Source organism: Hyperolius riggenbachi, chromosome 7 (assembly GCF_040937935.1).
Source record: "Hyperolius riggenbachi isolate aHypRig1 chromosome 7, aHypRig1.pri, whole genome shotgun sequence".
NCBI lineage: Eukaryota > Metazoa > Chordata > Amphibia > Anura > Hyperoliidae > Hyperolius > Hyperolius riggenbachi.
Window position 1 is genome coordinate 16,409,170 of NC_090652.1, and position 19,547 is coordinate 16,428,716.

Genomic DNA, 19,547 nt, shown 5'->3' on the forward strand with positions numbered 1-19,547 from the left:
TTCGCGAACTGAAAATAGGAGGTTCGCGACATCTCTACTGCTCGCGCCGTCACGGAGCTTCCGCCCACACATCACGTGTGGTCCAAAGCTCCGCCCCCCGCTCGTCTTTCCTATACGAACAGCGCAGGAAGGGGGCTTGGGCTTTCAGTTGCTAAGCAACGTCATACAATCCCCGACAGTCCGTGCCTGCTCATTATCCGCTGGCAGGTCTATTAATTATGTGCAGTGCGTTGACATCCTCACTGCGCTAGCTGGCACAATTCACATCCAGGTATTTAAAAGAGATGGCCAGGTTAGATATGCGTGACATGGGGTCATGTTTGCCCCAGTTGCTAAGCAACCTCACGCATAAAAACATGACAGCATGCGCAGGTCAGCTTAAAGAGGAACTGTAACGACAAAACGTCCCCTGGGGGGTACTCACCTCGGGTGGGGGAAGCCTCCGGATCCTAATGAGGCTTCCCACGCCGTCCTCCATCCGTCAGGGGTCTTGCTGCAGCCCTCCGTGCAGCGGTGACGTCAATATTTACCTTCCCGGCTCCAGCGCAGGCGCTCTGATGGCTGTCGGCTCCAAAGTAGGCGGAAATACCCGATCGCCGTCGGGTCTGCTCTACTCTACTGCCGCAAGTTTCCGGCGCCTGCGCAGTAGAGCGGACCCGACGGAGATCGGGTATTTCCGTCTATTTCCGTGCCGAAAGCAGCCACAGCGCCCCCGCTGGAGCCAGCAAAGGTAAATATTGAAGCTACAGTCGGGTCTGTCGCCGGCTGTTCGGAGGGCTGCAGCGAGACCCCCGTGGGACAGAGGACGGCGTGGGAAGCCTCATTAGGATCCGGAGGCTTCCCCCACCCGAGGTGAGTACCCCCCAGGGGAGGTTTTTGTTGTTACAGAGTCTCTTTAATGCCGCTCCTGTGGTAATGCATCTAATGATGTCATATGTGCCACCGCTGTGGGATGTCACTTGCTCTGCACATAGAGACATGATCTCCTATTGTTAGAACAGTGATATATGTTATATGCTACATCTGAAGCTCACTTACCCACTGGAGTGCAATCCTTTGTATGATAGACTAGAGCACTGTTCCCCAACCCTGTCCTCAAGGCCCACCAACAGTGCATGTTTTGTGGACATCCACATAGGTAGTTAATCAGCTCTACTGAGACACTAATTACCTCACCTGTGATTGTGTGTGGTTTTTTGCAAAACATGTACTGTTGGTGGGCCTCGAGGACAGGGTTGGGGAACTCTGGACTAGAGGAACACAGGTATGACTGAAATTAAAGAGAAAAGAAGGGATAATGTTATATATGGTTCATGCATATGACAACATGACATGATATATGCTTAGATATGATTAGCACATCTGTAGCATCCCTTCTTGGTGGAAAAGACAAATTACTTACTGTACTTGTTCACAGGGTCTGCCTGTACCAAAGAGTTCCTTAAACTGGAGCTGGACCTGTATGCAAACAGTGGTTTACTTTTTATGGACTCTGTGAGGGTGTGATCAGCCTGTAAGATGTCCATATTTTTCAATACTGCTTGTTTGACACACCCTGATGCTGCTTTATATGATTGTACAAATGGAATGCCCTATTCCCGTATCACCGTAGTTTCTCCATCGTAGATTTCTAGTGCCCTCTTTTTAGCCTGTGTTAGCACTGACTTCGGGTATCCTCTTTCCGTTATATTGATGCAAGTGAGACTTAGATCTTAGGAACAATAGTGTTATGCTGGTGTGTTTATAATGTAAACATTGGAGATGACATCATCGTTTTGTCACAATTGGGGTGGGGTGCATGGGGATTTCAATTGTATATAATGCTTGTTAAGAACTATGCGGTTGTAACCACACGCCTTGATGAAGGGGGACCCTGCGTGGCCCCTGAAACAATTGTTGACTTTAATATCTTCATGGAACGCATAGCTCAATAAAAGGAGCATAAAACATTCTAAAAATGGTGTGCTGATACATTTGATCATTAAAGCACTTTATGGGCTTGATTCAGAAAAGGGTGCTAAGTGTTAGCACGCCAGTGAAAATCCACTTTGCATGTGCTAACATGCTTTGCACGTGCTAACTAGGGTGCTAAGTAGTAGCACATGTAAACTACTTAGAACTGTACTTAGCACATGCAAACTACTTAGCACCGTAGTTAGCACATGCAAACTACTTAGCATCCTAGTTAGCACATGCAAACTACTTAGCATCCTAGTTAGCACGTGCAAACTACTTAGCAGCCTAGTTAGCACGGTGCTAAGTAGTAATTTGCATGTGCTAACTACGGTTCTAAGTAGTTTGCATGTGCTAACTACTTAGCACCTTACTAGGTGTGCTAACTGGGTTAGCACCGTTTACTGAATCAGGCCCTATGACTCCAATTTAGGAATGTAATGTGATTTCTGCCCTCATAACCCTACTCTGCGTCAAATACATAATTTTCCGAGGTACTTTTGGCATGTATCCCACTCCGACATGCCCCCTTACAGCTGTTAGACCCCTTGAAACAAGTTTTCCATCACTTTTGTGGCTAGAAACAGTCTTTGTAGGTTTAAAAATTTGCCTGCCCATTGAAGTCTATGGCAGTTTGCTCAGTTCGTGCGAACTCAAACTTTTGCGGACGTTTGCGTTCACCATTTGCGAACCCCAAATCTGATGTTCGGGCCATCTCTACTAATCTGTCCACAAAACCTGCCCAACCTACATTTCTGATCATACTCACACCTAGCCACTCACTCTGCTCCTCCAATGAACTTCGCCTTACCACCCCCCGCATCACCCAGTCCCTTGCACGCCTCCAGAACTTCTCAAGAGCTGCTCCACCACTATGGAACTCCCTACCTCCCTCCATTCGGGTCGCACCATCCTTCATCATCTTTAACAATGCCCTCAAAACGCACCTTTTCACCCTGGCCTATCCCTCCTTACTGGTGCTCTAAACCCACTGCTGAACACTGAACTCTTGTCCCCTACCTTTCGTGTCCCTACCTCTCCCTTTAGCCTTTGGCAGGGAACTCCACCTTGTGTCTTCTACCTGATTACACACCTCCATCAACGTACACCCATCCTATGGATCTAAGTGAACTCAACTTACCTACTCTTCATGCACCCATCCAGTGACTATGCACTACCTTGTACACATACTGTGCTGCGTGATCTGGTTTGCATGTATTCCTGTATTGTCTTATTGCTGTATGTCACCCCTAAATATTGTATGTAACCTTAACTAATGTCCAGCGCTGCATAATATGTTGGTGCTTTATAAATACAATAAAATAAATTGTATGATTTTTATGCATATATGTATATATATATATATATAATGCAAAACACATGCATGTTTCACCATAGGAAGGCACTATATTAAAACTGCACTATGTGGGAAGATCCAACATGTACGATTTTAAAATGTTACAAAAAAGAGGCAAATAGCTGTGATTTGGAATGCAGCCCATAGGCTTTTACGGAGTTTGATTTTGCATGTGTTTTCTGCTATGTGGATGTAGCAAAATACATTGAAATTGGGGATGTTCAACCTGTGTAATGTTCAACAGCCATACATGTTCTTGTAATGATAATAGAAGGTGATGAAGATGTATATAAGGAAGTTGTGCTGGGATTTATAATAATCATCATCATCAATTAATAATAATAAATAGTATTCAAAGGCTGACTGCAGGTGATGCCCCAAACAGAGCTTGCAGTTAGCTTATTCACCACAAGATGCCGCTCCCACCTCTCCCACGTGGAACGCACAGAAAGGAGGAGATTAATCCAAAGACAGGAAGTGATGTAACAGCAGGAAGAGAAGTTGCAGGAGGTGAGAGAACACGCGGCTGGAAGAGGTAATTGTGTGACTCTTGTTATATATGGAGCAGAGCAGAGGTTTGGGGTGGACATGCTTTGTTACAGAGGAGGACATAGTACACCTGTCACTATCCTGATCATCCCCCTTGATGAGTCTTATATATAACTGCTGTGACTTGTTTGCCAGTTTTCTATAGCTCCCCCTAGATTATGGGTCGGATCTCCCCTTCCTAGTAATAATTCAGTCACATCACAGAGACAAGAGAAGATCTATATCGACTATAGCCATGTCCCTCCAGTGCTGGCATTTAACCTTCTGCCCCCAGCATTGACATATTACACTGCAGTGTAGCCGTATCTCCCCAATCCCCCCCCCTAGTTTCCAGCTTCCTCCTGGGGTACTAGTAATCTTGGGTAGTCGTCAGGGCAGAGGCTCAGGGGGCACCAGTCTCTGGGAGTACAGCCCTGTGGATGTGCCTGTTCCCCCCCACCCCTCCCCGAACACTTCAGAGTTATGACTCTGCATGTTTTGGAGACTACCTAATACTGGGGGTACATCTGCCTATACTGGGGAGGAGGCTGCCTGTCTGACTTGGGGAAGGGTCTGGGGGTACACTTGTCTGTCCTGGGAAGGAACACTGCTTGGGGTATATTTGACTATCGATACTTGGGGCACGTCTGGCTATCTAGCCTGGGAGGGGGGTATCCTAATACTGGGGGTACATCTTCCTATATTCGAGGGGAGGATACCTAATACTGGTGTACATATGGCTATCTAACCTGGTTAGGGGTACTGCTTAATACACGGGGTTCATCAGGATATCTAATCTGGGGTTGATGGGCTGCCTAGTTCTGGGGATACATCTGTCTATCTCTAATGGGGATGGTGGGCTGCCTAATAGTAGCTATCTATACTGGGAAGGGGGGCTGCCTAATACTGGGGGCTCATCTGCCTTGATAACTTGGGGAGGGAGACTACTTGATGCACCTGGCTTTTGAAACCCTTCAGCACTTTTTTTGGCCTGAGGAAGTGGACAGAGAACCACAATACGCGTTGCCTGTGCTTATTAACAATCAATTATATATATGAATTTGTCGTTATTGAGGTAAGCTACTTCCCCCTTTTCTTCTATTATTTGTTTTAAACTCAGTTTTATACACTCCTTGGTAACTCTTAACGTCTTTATGATGGCTTCCCAAGTCTTCCAGATATTAGTCATCCACCAGACCAGTCAGCAGTCAGACCACCCCTTGAGCTCCATTGCTATGTTATCAATGGCTGGAGTTACATGTGGAGAGATGTCTGAATTGTATACCAAGGAAAAGGGTGAATTTATAGTGATATGAAGGGTGTGAGCAGGAATCCAGGCGCATGCATCTCTATGGAGAGAGCTTGCAGGGAGTAGTAGTTTTATTGTTAGGGTAGTGTGCCTTTATACCTGAGAATGATACAAAGTATCTATGTGGGGGGTTAGTTTACATAATTGCCCCTTAGGGAGGGAGACCTAGAGAATAATATAATCTGCGATTAGTGCAGAGCTCTGATTGGCTGATCTTGTATGCCATGGAATACTGAGCCCATAAGATCCTCGTGGAGCAGCTCCCACCTCCAGCTGGTGCCTCACACGTATGCACACTCTCTGTGTTACCTTATCTCTGGATTTCCCTCACTTCTTGTGCTGTCAGAGGTGTTTCATATTTATCCCAGTCGTTATGGAAGGCAGGCTGGTATCTCTTCCCTGTGAAGGGGGACACTTACCCTGATAGCTTTTACCAGCAGCTGTTCATAGCATCAGTCATGAATACAATGCTGTACAATGGAGTTGTTGTGGATCAGTGGAGGTCTCAGGGGAGGGAGGTCCTGAATGAGCAGCATCTGTCTATTGCGTCCATTTTCAGTAGATTAGACAGGTGCACAATATGACCGTATCCATTGTATCTCTGATGAGAAAAAGCCAATGTGCAGTCAGGAGCCACTGGTGTTGGGTGGCCCACAGTGGGTGAGGTTGGAGTCTGCACAACGATGATGGTAGGACAGGTAGAGAAGATGGAGGCTGCAGCTAGAGAGTGGTTGGGTGGCCTCTGCTGCTTCTGTCCTAGTACTGGCACTGTCCCAGCTAGGAGATTTGTTGCTATGGCGCTTGGAAGGTTTGGGGTTAGTAGGTGATAGACAGGTAGGGTCAGTATATGGAGCTGCAGTCCCATCTGCCCAGTTCATCAGCTGCCAGAGCTGCCAGAGTCATATGTAATGATAATTCATAGCTAATTAGCTACAGGCCTCAGCTCTTATCTTCCTATATCTCCAGCTGTTCTCTCTTCACATCCTTATCCATCTACCGCTGCCGGCACTGCCGTAACCTCCCAGGAATGTGTGCATGGAGAGGAGGAGAGAAGCACCAGATGATGAGCAAGGCACACTGGGAGAGAGGACTGTGGTGCTGAATGTGCAGATACCACAGCTTATGGGATATTATCAACCACTAGAAAATGTATGCTCTTTTATGTGTTCTGTTTATTAGTACAAATATTTTACTGCTGCAATTTGTTATCCTTTTTATAAGTCAGATCTGAGCTGAAAGAACAAGAGACGTATGTGAGGAGTGATCAGCAGTCTATGGAGGAGGGTGACATGATGAGGACAATTAAAGAGGAAGAAGAGGAGACATGTGTGAGGAGTGATCAGCAGTCTACTGAGGAGGGTGTCATAATGAGGACAATAAAAGAGGAAGAAGAAGAGACCAATGTGAGGAGTGATCAGCAGTCTATGGATGAGGGTGGCATGATGAGAACAACTAAAGAAGAAGGAGAGACATATATGAGGAGTTATCAGCAGTCTATGGAGGAGGGTGGCATGATGGGGACAATAAAAGAGGAAGAAGAAGAGACATATGTGAGGAGGGATCAGCAGTCTATGGATGAGGGTGGCATGATGGGGACAATAAAAGAGGAAGAAGAGACATATGTGAGGAGTGATCAGCAGTCTATGGAGGAGGGTGTCATAATGAGGACAATAAAAGAGGAAGAAGAAGAGACATATATGAGGAGTGATCAGCAGTCTATGGAGAAGAGTGACATAAGGACTAGTGAAGAGGATATTTTTACTGGGATGAGCATTGGTAAGTGATAATTGTATCTCCTTTTAATGTCCATTGCATATAAACTGTGTGCTCTACATGTTGCCAGTATACAGAATGGGCAGCATGGTGGCGTAGTGGTTAGCGCTCTTTGCTTGCAGCGCTGGGTCCCTGGTTCAAATCCCAGCCAGGTCAACATATGCAAGGAGTTTCCCCCAGGCACTCTGGTTTTTTCATACATCCCAAAACCATACAGATAAGTTCATTGGCTTCCCCCTAAAAATTGGCCCTAGACTATGATACATGCACTACATAATACATACACAGACATATGACTATGGTAGGGACTAGATTGTGAGCCCTTCTGATGGACAATTATAACAAGCAAAGAAAGTCCAGGTTAGCACACCATTGAAAGATTCAAGTTTCTTCAATTTATTGCTTCATCAGCACATAGATATGACAATTGTTTCGGGGCCAACAACGGGTCCCCTTCTTCAGATAGTGCAAACAAACAATACACCCATTTTGCACAACAAATATATACTCTATGAGGTGGAGATCCACCTACGACAATCAGAGCAATAGCCCCTCCCATCATTTCTGCTTCAGATGTAAATAAACAATGCTGCACACCCTAATATACACAATCGAGAGTGTCATAGCATCGTAGCACAGATGTCATCAAAGGTTATCTATACCTGCAAAGGCCTCACATACTCAATGTTCCAATTCCATACAGTATTGCTGCCAATTAGTGGTTTAAACCAGAGTTGCACTTACTCACCCATATGTGTCAATCTATGTCTATCAGGGTGGGAATCCATTCCCATTCAAACCTGATAGGTTCTTAATTCGCGCCACGGCCGTTACAGCCGTTACCGAGCGCTTACCGCTCGGTAACGGCTGTAGCGGCCGTGGCGCGAATTAAGAACCTATCAGGTTTGAATGGGAATGGATTCCCACCCTGATAGACATAGATTGACACATATGGGTGAGTAAGTGCAACTCTGGTTTAAACCACTAATTGGCAGCAATACTGTATGGAATTGGAACATTGAGTATGTGAGGCCTTTGCAGGTATAGATAACCTTTGATGACATCTGTGCTACGATGCTATGACACTCTCGATTGTGTATATTAGGGTGTGCAGCATTGTTTATTTACATCTGAAGCAGAAATGATGGGAGGGGCTATTGCTCTGATTGTCGTAGGTGGATCTCCACCTCATAGAGTATATATTTGTTGTGCACAATGGGTGTATTGTTTGTTTGCACTATCTGAAGAAGGGGACCCGTTGTTGGCCCCGAAACAATTGTCATATCTATGTGCTGATGAAGCAATAAATTGAAGAAACTTGAATCTTTCAATGGTGTGCTAACCTGGACTTTCTTTGCTTGTTATAATTTTGGATGTTTGGGCTCAGCATCCACAGGCTACAGCACCCACATCTATGGTAAGGTGTGCCACCTCTACAATACAATTGCACTGATGGACAATTAGTGACAAGAAAATATACTCTGTACAGCGCTGCGTAATATGTCAGCGCTATATAAATACTAATACAAATGAATAAATAAATAATACAGGAGTCAAGTCTGAGGAAGGCTTTATAGCTGAAATCTTACTCTTTTTCTTCAAAGTTAGACAATAAATGGCATCATCCAGATTAAAATCTTCTTACTATCTCAATAAGATAACTCTCTAACTGAATGACAAAGCTAACAGTTAGTAAGCTAACTCTCTAACTGAGTCACAAAACTATCAATCACAGGTTCAGTGAATCTCAAATGAGCACAAATCATTCACAAAATGCAAATACACAGCACTGCTCTCTCCAGCACAACCTCTCATAATAATAATATAAGGATAATCCAAGATGGCGTCCGTGTTATATAGGGAAGGGTGTGGCCAGAGCTCCGCTCATTCCTATTGGTTGCTAGAGATATTCTGATAAAAAAATGCACTTCTGTAATGGACTCAAAGTTTTAATTACAGCTTGCATTCGTAATTACTGGTGTTGCACTCGTAGTCAGAATTTGTAATCGCGGTGGATTACGGATTATAACTATGATGCTGTAGGCCACAATTACGACTTGTCATTACAGATATCCATAAATTACAGGTCATTACACCCAACACTGCCTGGGACAGAGGAGGGGGCAGAAGGGAGTTAGACTGGCCTCCCCTTGACCCCCTGGGGGCCGCACCGCCAAAAACAGGCCTTCAGGGATTACTGCTTTAGTACACGATAATCCCTGTCTGGCAGACGGCCAAGCAGGAATTGATGCTCACTTCCTGTTCAAGAAGCAATTACGTGCGCAGAAGCGTATTGCTTAAATATGCTTCCATGCATGTGTAACGTGTCAAAATGTGGCTGGCAGTTTTAAAACGTGCGTTACGATAGACTTACATGACTTACGGTTTCCTGCAAGAGCCGCACGGTAACGCATGTATGCACTTGTATCAGGGATGAGGCAAAACGTCACTTCCATCGCATTGTGCCGCACCACGTCGGTATGGAAGACCCCACAGACTAACATTGCCCTAGCGGTAGGCTGCGGTGGAAATGTGGCACCGCGCTGTGCCAGTGTGATAGGACCCTCAGGCATCTGTAGTGAGGTGCACCCTGCCGCCGACTGCATGGTACAACAACCAGGATACACATTCCACTACATGCTGGTGGGGGCTGGGATGGCAGTCCTGGTAACATAATGGAGGCTGGGGATCCACCATTGTGGCACCAAACAGCACATCAGCTGGCAGAAGGGGGCACTTTCCACCAGCTGATAGGGCAGGAGCTGTTGGGCCAACAATCTTGCCAGGAGCCCATTGTTGCGGATTACTGTTGGGTGATTTGGGGCGAGAGGCCTCTTCCGTGCAATCATTTCGGGGAGAGAGGCCTGGTGCTGGGTGACAAACTGGGGGGAGGAGACAGCTGATGAGGTCTGGATGCTGCTTCCAGTCTGGTGTACAGAGGGGGTTGGCGTGCAGTGGGACTGGGCAGGCTGCACATGATGCACAGAGTGATGGTTAGAGGAAGACGAGAGGGGCCTCTTGCTGCTGCTTCTCCTCCTGCCGCACTCTGTCCACTGCTGCCCTGTGCATTCCTGCCTCTCTCTTTATTAAATCCCACTGTACCATGGGAAGGATCTTCAGGTGGGACATAATGCCCAGTGTCCCCAACTTGGTGCCGCTTACCCTCTGCCCACCGACACACCACAGAGGTTGCAGACCGCGCAGGACTTATCCTCGCGAAAAGAAAAAAATTTGGACTTAAATACAGAAAAAAACAAAGGTAGGAAATTGCTTTAGCTGGGCAAAGTTGTGTGTGTTGCAGTTAGCATTTAGTTCAGAGGCAGTGGTGGTGAATTCCCTGAGAGTGAGATGTCCAGGGCCCACCCACACTTCCCTCTGTGTATCGCATGGTGGTTTGGGGGCCCCAGCCAGTGAGAGAGACAGGGGCCCCTGGCTGTCGTGCGAACCAATGTTTGTGATTTTTATTACAGAAAAAAGAAAAATACAAACTAAAATTAAAAGAATAAAAGAGAAATAAAAATAAAATAAAAAAATAAATAAAATCAAAATATGTAAAAATAAAATAAAATTAAAGTAAATCAAATTTGAAAATAATTAAAAAATAAAAAAAAGATAAAAAACACTACACTACACTAACGTTCACTCACTATCACTCACTACACTCCAAAACGGACTATCTCTCTGACACACTACAGCTAACCTTCTCGCTCACTCACTAGTCACTCACTACACCAGAGCCGGATTTACACCCAGGCCATGGCCTAGGGCAGTGCTCTGCAAACTTGGCTCTCCAGCTGTTAAGGAACTAAAAGTAACTTCAGCTCCATCTTCTGACGGCGCCAAAGTTACTGACTGTGCGTCGCTATCGCCGTAATTCCTATTACGGTCTATGGTGGCGCAGGCTATGCCCAAGTCTCCTGCGCTGGATTGCCAGTGTTCGGTAGTATTGGACCAATCAGAGAATGCGGAGGCATTCCGCGGGAGAGATAAGCTTGACCACGGGAACTTTGCTGCAGCCGTGCACAGAATAGAATATGCGGTTCTATTGCTTTGCTAATGGTGAGTCGCCTAATCCCCTCCCCCTGCACTCTCCTTCCCATGTCTGGCACATGTCCTTGGTAGTTTAAATTAACCCTCAATTGTTCAATGAAATCACTGTGATATCCAGCTTTCAGTATGGGCATATGAATGGCAATAAGTTCAGTTCAGCATTTTACACTAAGTTTAGCCTGTCTTGTCTCAGCAGTTAGTTATTTAGGTTAAAAAAAGACATATGTCCATCATCTAAAGCCAGAATCATTGTATGCTCACAAATCACTGTGCTATAAACTAGCTTGGTCTTTGCAAAGTCTTCTCTGGAGCTCTCAGCACTCTGCCCTCTGCCTGTGTGATCAGCTGTTAGTCACCACTCTGCCCCCTGCCTGTGTGATCAGCTTTTAGTCACCACTCTGCCCCCTGTCTGTGTGATCAGCTTTTAGTCACCACTCTGCCCCCTGCCTGTGTGATCAGCTTTTAGTCACCACTCTGCCCCCTGTCTGTGTGATCAGCTTTTAGTCACCACTCTGCCCCCTGCCTGTGTGATCAGCACCACTCTGCCCCCTGCCTGTGTGATCAGCTTTTAGTCAGCACTCTGCCCCCTGCCTGTGTGATCAGCACCACTCTGCCCCCTGCCTGTGTGATCAGCTTTTAGTCACCACTCTGCCCCCTGCCTGTGTGATCAGCTTTTAGTCAGCACTCTGCCCCCTGCCTGTGTGATCAGCACCACTCTGCCCCCTGCCTGTGTGATCAGCTTTTAGTCACCACTCTGCCCCCTGCCTGTGTGATCAGCTGTTAGTCACCACTCTGCCCTCTGCCTGTGTGATCAGCTTTTAGTCAGCACTCTGCCCCCTGCCTGTGTGATCAGCACCACTCTGCCCCCTGCCTGTGTGATCAGCTTTTAGTCACCACTCTGCCCCCTGCCTGTGTGATCAGCACCACTCTGCCCCCTGCCTGTGTGATCAGCTTTTAGTCAGCACTCTGCCCCCTGCCTGTGTGATCAGCTTTTAGTCACCACTCTGCCCCCTGCCTGTGTGATCAGCTTTTAGTCAGCACTCTGCCCCCTGCCTGTGTGATCAGCACCACTCTGCCCCCTGCCTGTGTGATCAGCTTTTAGTCTGCACTCTGCCCCCTGCCGGTGTGATCAGCTTTTAGTCTGCACTCTGCCCCCTGCCTGTGTGATCAGCTTTTAGTCTGCACTCTGCCCCCTGCCTATGTGATCAGCTTTTAGTCAGCACTCTGCCCCCTGCCTGTGTGATCAGCTTTTAGTCACCACTCTGCCCCCTGCCTGTGTGATCAGATTTTAGTCAGCACTCTGCCCCCTGCCTGTGTGATCAGCTTTTAGTCAGCACTCTGCCCCCTGCCTGTGTGATCAGCTGTTAGTCAGCACTCTGCCCCCTGCCTGTGTGATCAGCTTTTAGTCAGCACTCTGCCCCCTGCCTGTGTGATCAGCTTTTAGTCACCACTCTTCTTCTCCTAGCGTATGTCCAGCAGGAGTCACATACATTGCATACAGGGAGTGGTTAACGATGTCTGGTCATATATGTGATGATGAGGCTATAGCACTGAGGCCCCATTCACACTGAGGTGCTTTTCAGGGAATTTCCAGAGCTTTGCTGAACGACAGCGAGCAAAGAAGCACTCCCCCCCCCCCTCCTCCCCACCACCAGCCCCCAGTGTCACCCTCTCCCTCCCCACCAGCACCCAGCGTGATGCCGACCTCTCCCCGCCCAGTGTGGTCCTCTCCCCACCCAGTGTGACCCTCCCCACCCAGTGTGATCCTCCTCACCACCACCACCAGCACCCAGAGTGATGCCGACCTCTCCCCACCCAGTGTGATCCCCTCCCCACCCAGTGTGACCCTCCCCACCAGCACTCAGCGTGATGCCGACCTCTCCCCACCCAGTGTGATCCCCTCCCACCCCACCCAGTGTGACCCTCCCCCTCCTTACCACCACCAGCACCCGGCGTGATGCCGACCTCTCCCCACCCAGTGTGATCCCCTCTCCACCCAGTGTGACCCTCCGTTCAGCATTACCTTACTTTTTCATGCCACCCGGCTAGAAAATATTTCTGGGGAGAACACTGAGAGATATGCAGCTGCTGCATCTGGTCCATTTTCATTCTGCACAAACTTTGCCTCAACTTGGAATTATCAGCAGCTCACTGACCATCCCTAATGATAATTGTTCCTCCACTCAGAATTCTCTAACAGGAAGTGATGATGTTTCTCTGTTTGCAGCGCAGAGTCCCGGCATCAGGTACCTCTCAGAGACTCGTCTCTCTGTATCCACAGACTGTACAACGGATGATGAAGTCACTGGACAAGAGTCTCCTGCAGATATCCTGGTGACCCCAAATATTCCCCCAGACCCTCCTCACCTGTATAATCCTGAGGAGCCTCATACCCAGCACAGCTCTCCCCCTACTGGAGGGTCTCATTCCTGTTCCACACATGGGAAATGTTTTGTGAGGAAATCAAGTCTTCTCATACACAAAAGAACTCACACTGGAGAGAAGCCCTATTCATGTGCTGAGTGTGGGAAATGTTTTGAACAGAAATCAGACCTTGTCAGTCATGAGAGAACTCACACTGGTGAGAAGCCGTATTCATGTGCTGAGTGTGGGAAACGTTTTGTACGGAAATCAGAACTTGTCATTCATGAGAGATACCACACTGGAGATAATCCCTATTCATGTGTTGAGTGTGGAAAATGTTTTGTACAGAAATCATACCTTGCCATCCATGAGAGATCTCACACTGGAGAGAAGCCCTTTTCATGTGCTGAGTGTGGGAAATGTTTTGTTCGGAAATCACACCTTGTCAGTCATGAGAGATCTCACACTGGTGAAAAGCCCTATTTATGTGCTGAGTGTGGGAAATGTTATGTACATAAATCAGACTTTGTCATTCATAGGAGATCTCACACTGGAGAGAAGCCATATTTATGTGCTGAGTGTGGGAAATGTTTTGCACGAAAATCAAACCTTGTCAGACATGGGAGATCTCACACTGGAGAGAAGCCATATTCATGTGCTGAGTGTGGGAAATGTTTTGCACAAAAATCAGTGCTTGTCGCCCATGAGAGATTTCATACTGGTGAGAAGCCTTATTCATGTGTTGAGTGTGGGAAATGTTTTATATATAAATCAGACCTTGTCAGTCATGAGAGAACTCACACTGGTGAGAAGTCCTATTCATGTGCTGAGTGTGGGAAATGTTTTGTACAGAAATCAGACCTTGTCAGACATGAGAAATCTCACACTGGAGAAAAGCCCTATTCATGTGCTGAGTGTGGGAAATGTTTTGCATATAAATCACAGCTTCTCAGACATGAGAAATCTCACACAGGTGGTAAGTAAGAGTCAGTGAAACATAACTTCACCTTTAGTGAACCTGAACTGGCCGCAGCATACTGCTCTCCATCTCCCCAACACAGCTGGAAGTAGGTGGTATGGAGAGTGGAGTGCGGCAGCCAATAACAGGCTTGTTGAGTTCCGCTTATCCCTCTCTCATCACTGGTGAGAAGCTCTATTACTGCACTGAGTGTGGGAAATGTTTTGCTTGTCAGTGTTATTTTCCCATGTTTCTTTTATTTCTTGCTAGACGTACCTGGCAGCACTCAGCGCATTGATTTGTAAAACTTTAAAGTCCCTGAGCTGAGGTGGGATGATGGGATAAACATGGCTACATATAGTACGAAGCCTAATTAGTAATTGGTTGTGTTCACTTGCTATTTATTCCATTTCAAGTGTTAAAGAGAATCTGTATTGTTAAAATCGCACAAAAGTAAACATACCAGTGTGTTAGGGGACATCTCCTATTCCCCTCTGTCACAATTTCGCCGCTCCCCGCCGCATTAAAAATAGTCAAAAACAGTTTTAAAAAGTTTGTTTATAAACAAACAAAATGGCCACCAAAACAGGAAGTAGGTTGATGTACAGTATGTCCACACATAGAAAATACATCCATACACAAGCAGGCTGTATACAGCTTTCCTTTTGTATCTCAAGAGATCACTTGTGTGTTTACCTTTTGTCCCCTTCAGCTCTCTTGCACTGAATACTACTGACAGGCTGTGAGGCTGATCCTTTCTTCCTGTCTGTAATTCCTCTGTGTCAGACCAGCTCCTTTCACAGCCTAACAGAGGAGGATTTTTATCCAGCTCTCTTCTATCACTGATAAGATAGCAGACTCGCTGCTTGGCTTATGTAAATAACACACAGACTGAAGTGTGCATAGAGGGGGAAGTGCATAACCGACCAGCACGGGAGAGTTGGCAGCCTTCCAGACACAGGCTGACAAGTCTGACAGGGGAAAGATGCATTGATTTATTACAGAGACAGTGATAGTACAGTGTTCTTCCCAGAATTTTTTTTCCAGCCGGGTGGCATGAAATAGTAGCCAGGTGGTGCGAGATGAGAGAATGCAGGGCCGGTGCTTCTGTGAGCAACTCTGCTTACAGCATAGGAGGAGGTGAGCCAATGACAGCCGGGTGCTCACCAAAACTAGCCGGGTGGAGCACCCGGCTAAAAGAGCCTGGGGAGAACACTGTAGTACAAAGTGCTGCAGTAAGCCAGAACACATTAGAAAAGGTTTAGGAACTTGTAGGATGGTAGAAAAAAACGTTGTAATTTTTGTTACGGAGTCTCTTTAAAGTAAATCTGTAATTTAGAATAGAGTAAATGGCCCATATGCAATTCACTTTTTCTCCTTAGTTTTCTCCTCGGAGAGAATTTTTAATCTTCTATTTAAAACCAAAATTAAAGGAATACTATCGATACACAATCGTTCTAAAATGACAGTGTGCAAATAATGTCTAAGTAGCTGTGTAAACATTTTCCTACTGTTCATGTTAAATATCAGAGGCAAAAGCTGTAATTTATTGAGGGTAGGATTTAGCTATATTGGGACAAATCAATTGCAGAAGGGGTGTCTGCTTCAATGCACAGCCAGAGTTGCATATTAGACTACAGAAAGCAATTATCAAACATATCAAACTCTGAAAGCAAAAACAGTATAAGCTGTGACAATTCGTTACATTTCCTCTTCTCTCTTCAAACAGGTCAGCCAGAAACACAGGACACAGGAGCTGCAGCTGTTGGGAGCTCTCTTCTCTGTCACACACAGAGCTGCACATAGAGTTAACTGATGAAGTGTGAGGGGAATTTCCCCTCTCCTCATGGCTCAGTCAGCCGTCAGTTTTGGTGTCAGTAAACTTTGAAAGTATTTTGCTAACAGTAAACAAAGAAGTTGCTACTAAAATGTATACACCAGTACTTAGCAGCACTTCCCAAACAATTCCTGTGTCAATTGAAAAAAATATGTGAATCAATAGTATTCCTTTAAGTAAAAAAAAAAAATACTGTCAAAATTATTTTGAGTATTTGTTTGCTTGTTGGTGGTTTAAAAAGCATTTTATTTGCAAGTTGTGAAAATATCACCTAGGAGAAAAAGTGAATTGCATATGGCCCAGATCTGTTCCGTACCCCTGTGGATCCATGCAGGCGGCACGCAAAGCTGACTGCACTTTCCAGAGGAGTACAGGATTCCCTGCAGGACTGAACACCTTTTTTTTGTATGGTGACTCAGTCTTTAAATCATTTACATAACTTGCATCTGAATTAGACCTGCACCATAAGGTCTTTTATACATATCTGCAGCTCAGACATGCAATGTAGACCCAGTGTGAGAACTTCCCTACAAATATGACTCCTATTCGGGGTCCACCATCTAAGCAGCTTATTTCAGCTCTGTGTAATATGATAATGCTACCCTCAGCCAGCCCCTGTGCTGCCTCCCGCCGGACGGCCTGGGAGAGGGATGGAGGGGATATCTCAGAGGATGAGTGGGATGTGACACTGAAGTGACTAAGGCTGCTCCCCACACACCTGATAGGCTACTGTGCTTATACGTTATACACCGAGCCTACAGTACTCTGGTACACCTATCCAAATGTAACAATAACTTTTTATAGCTCCTTTTCTCCCATAGGACTCAAAGCGCTTAGGCTCTCTCAGATTCAGTAATTGGTAGTGAGATGAAATATTAACACTGAGGATAAAATTATATTTCTGCAATTGCCAAACTGAACAGGTGGGTTTTCAGTCTGGATTTAAACACATCCAGAGATGGAGCTGTCCTGAACTGCTGAGGTAAGGAGTTCCATAATGTAGGAGCGGCATGAGAGAAGGCTCTGGTATGCAGCCTAACTGCCCCAAATGCTTTTTACACATGATGTGGACCTGTCCTCAGGTTATCACATATTGGGCGCTAGTCATCTATTTCCTCAATTACTGTAGGAGCTGTCCAAAAGATGTGCCTCCTTTATATATTTCCTGCATCCTTTACTGGAAAATTCCTGATACAATTTGCTATAGAGACGCGTCACATAGCTCGCTAACTCCTCAGCAAGTGTTGGAGACTTACCACAGCGCCATCGTGCACTGAGTGGGTCAGGTCTGTGAATCGGATGCTTCCCCCTCCACAAGGCAGTATATCACCGCAGAGGTACCCAATCTAATGTGACCAAATCTGCTCTACCTGGATAAATTCCCCACACACTAAGTTATAATATATCCCCTATACTGAGTACCCATCACTGTTATTAATCTCCAGCTGATGTCCGAGCTCCTTCATATTACTGCTGGTTATTTTGTATCCTCTAAGGCAGTGATGGGCAAACTTGGCTCTTCAGCTGTTAAGGAACTACAAGTCCCATAATGCATTGCAGGAGTCTGACAGACACAGTCATGATTCATAAAGTCAAATGCATTGCGGGTCTTGTAGTTCATTAAAGAGACTGAAGCGAGTCTAAATTCTCTTTTTAAACTTGTATTTATTTTAAACAGTATAATCCCTGCTAAATTGCCGCTATCCTGCAGCAAAACGAGGGGTTTATACCCCACAAATCCCCTCTGCAAAATCCATAACTTTCTTGGTCGTGGATTTTGCTGCCCATGGAGGCAGAGCTATGAGCTGCAGCTCTTCCTCCATGCGCGTCAATCTGCCGGCGAATCTCTGCCTCTCCCCGCCCCTCTCAGTGAAGGAAGACTGAGAGGGGCGGGGATAGGCGGCGATCGGCGAGGATTGACGCGCAAAGAGGCGGAGCTGTAGCTCATAGCTCTGCCTCAATCAGGAAGCGCTCCACGGACACAGGAGAGGGGATTTGGGGGGTATAAACCTCTCGTCTAGCCGCGGGATAACAGCGGTTTAGCAGGGATAAGGCCCCGTTCACACTTGCGGTTTTGCAAAAACCGCACCGGATGTCCGGACCGCACCGGAGCCGGATCGGACCTGAACCGTACGGTTCCTGTCCGGATCCGGTCCGGTTGCATACTACGGTTTCCGTGCGGTATGAACACGGTTGCGGTCCGGATCCGGATTCTTAAAGAGATAACAACCTGTATAAATACCTGGGGTTCTGGGAGGTCAGCAGAAGCTCTGGGGTCATTGTTGGAGACAGCTGGACGTGTGGAGACCATCCTTGGATACAGAGACAGCAGTTGGGACCATGGATCCAGTCATTTTTTACGCTTATTACCTGGGAATTCTCTCCTTCCTGTTGTTTACCTACTACTATGTGGGGAGAAGGCGTGCTCCTCGCAGGAGATGGTGGGTGCACCCTCTACTAGCCAGGAGGCAGAGGAAGGGAGAGTTCCAGGCCCTCTACCGGGACCTCAGACGACACCCACAGAAGTTCTACAGCTACACTCGGATGTCTATTCCCCTGTAAGTATATAGGCCTAAATACACCAACCCCCACCATTCCTAAACACCCCACCCTCACCCCCACAACACCTCATCCCTGTATACCTAGCTAAACACACCACCCTGACCCCCACACCCCTGTATACCTAGCTATACACTACACCCCCACCCTCCACAACACTCCCAAACCTCTGTAAACACACCTCCCCCATCCTCCACCCAACACCTTGTCCCACAACATACTTTACAGCTTCTTCCTTTACATCTCCTGACAGGTTTGATACCCTTTTGGAGATGGTGAAGGATGACCTTAGGAAGAAGGATACCACGTTCAGGAGAGCAGTCACACCACAAGAACAACTACTCATCACACTGAGGTATGTAAAAACAAATTTTTTTATTGCAAAAACAACCACTTTCCAACATGGAAACATTCTTCCAACATGGAAGACAAAAAAATAACATATCTATGGTATAGCCCGGTCAGTTTTAAGGAACACCAACCACCAACTTTGTGCTGGAAGAGTTGCAGGGCATAGCTGCCCAAGTGTCTTTCGGGGACACCAGGCCCTAATAAATTGAAGTGCTTCAAACACCTAACCACTGGCACATGACCCTCTGAGCCATGGGTGAAGGACACAGGTCAGTGAAAAGGCTAGGCCTCTCACCGACCAGTCAAGGTGTCCTTCATCCATGGTTCAAAGGGTCTTGTGCAAGTGGTTAGGAACAAGAACAAAGTGAGGAGCAAGAGGAACCGATGGCAGAGGAGCAGGACTACAGGTGCAGTGCAACAGGCACAAGGTTGTGACCCAGGTAGTGTCTTTCGGGGACACCAGGCCCTAAAATTGAAGTGCTTTAAAAACCTAACCACTGGCACAGGA

General features: G+C 46.5%; 2 protein-coding genes across 2 annotated transcripts in view; both read left to right on the plus strand.

Annotated features, from left to right (window-relative positions):
- Positions 1-3,811: 3,811 nt before the first annotated feature.
- On the plus strand, positions 3,812-14,401 carry LOC137524110 (oocyte zinc finger protein XlCOF22-like). The gene is made up of 3 exons (XM_068243620.1): positions 3,812-3,845; positions 6,373-6,923; positions 13,198-14,401. Exons 2-3 carry the CDS (start codon positions 6,422-6,424, stop codon positions 14,316-14,318), a joined length of 1,623 nt encoding a protein of 540 aa, XP_068099721.1. The 5' UTR covers positions 3,812-3,845; positions 6,373-6,421; the 3' UTR covers positions 14,319-14,401.
- Positions 14,402-14,410: 9 nt separating this feature from the next.
- The window catches only part of LOC137525346 (zinc finger protein 208-like), a 129,633-nt gene continuing 124,496 nt past the window's right edge, over positions 14,411-19,547 (plus strand). Inside the window, exon 1 of the mRNA XM_068246401.1 lies at positions 14,411-14,522. Within this exon, the coding sequence (XP_068102502.1) occupies positions 14,411-14,522 (112 nt within the window). The remainder of the gene's footprint in view (positions 14,523-19,547) is intronic.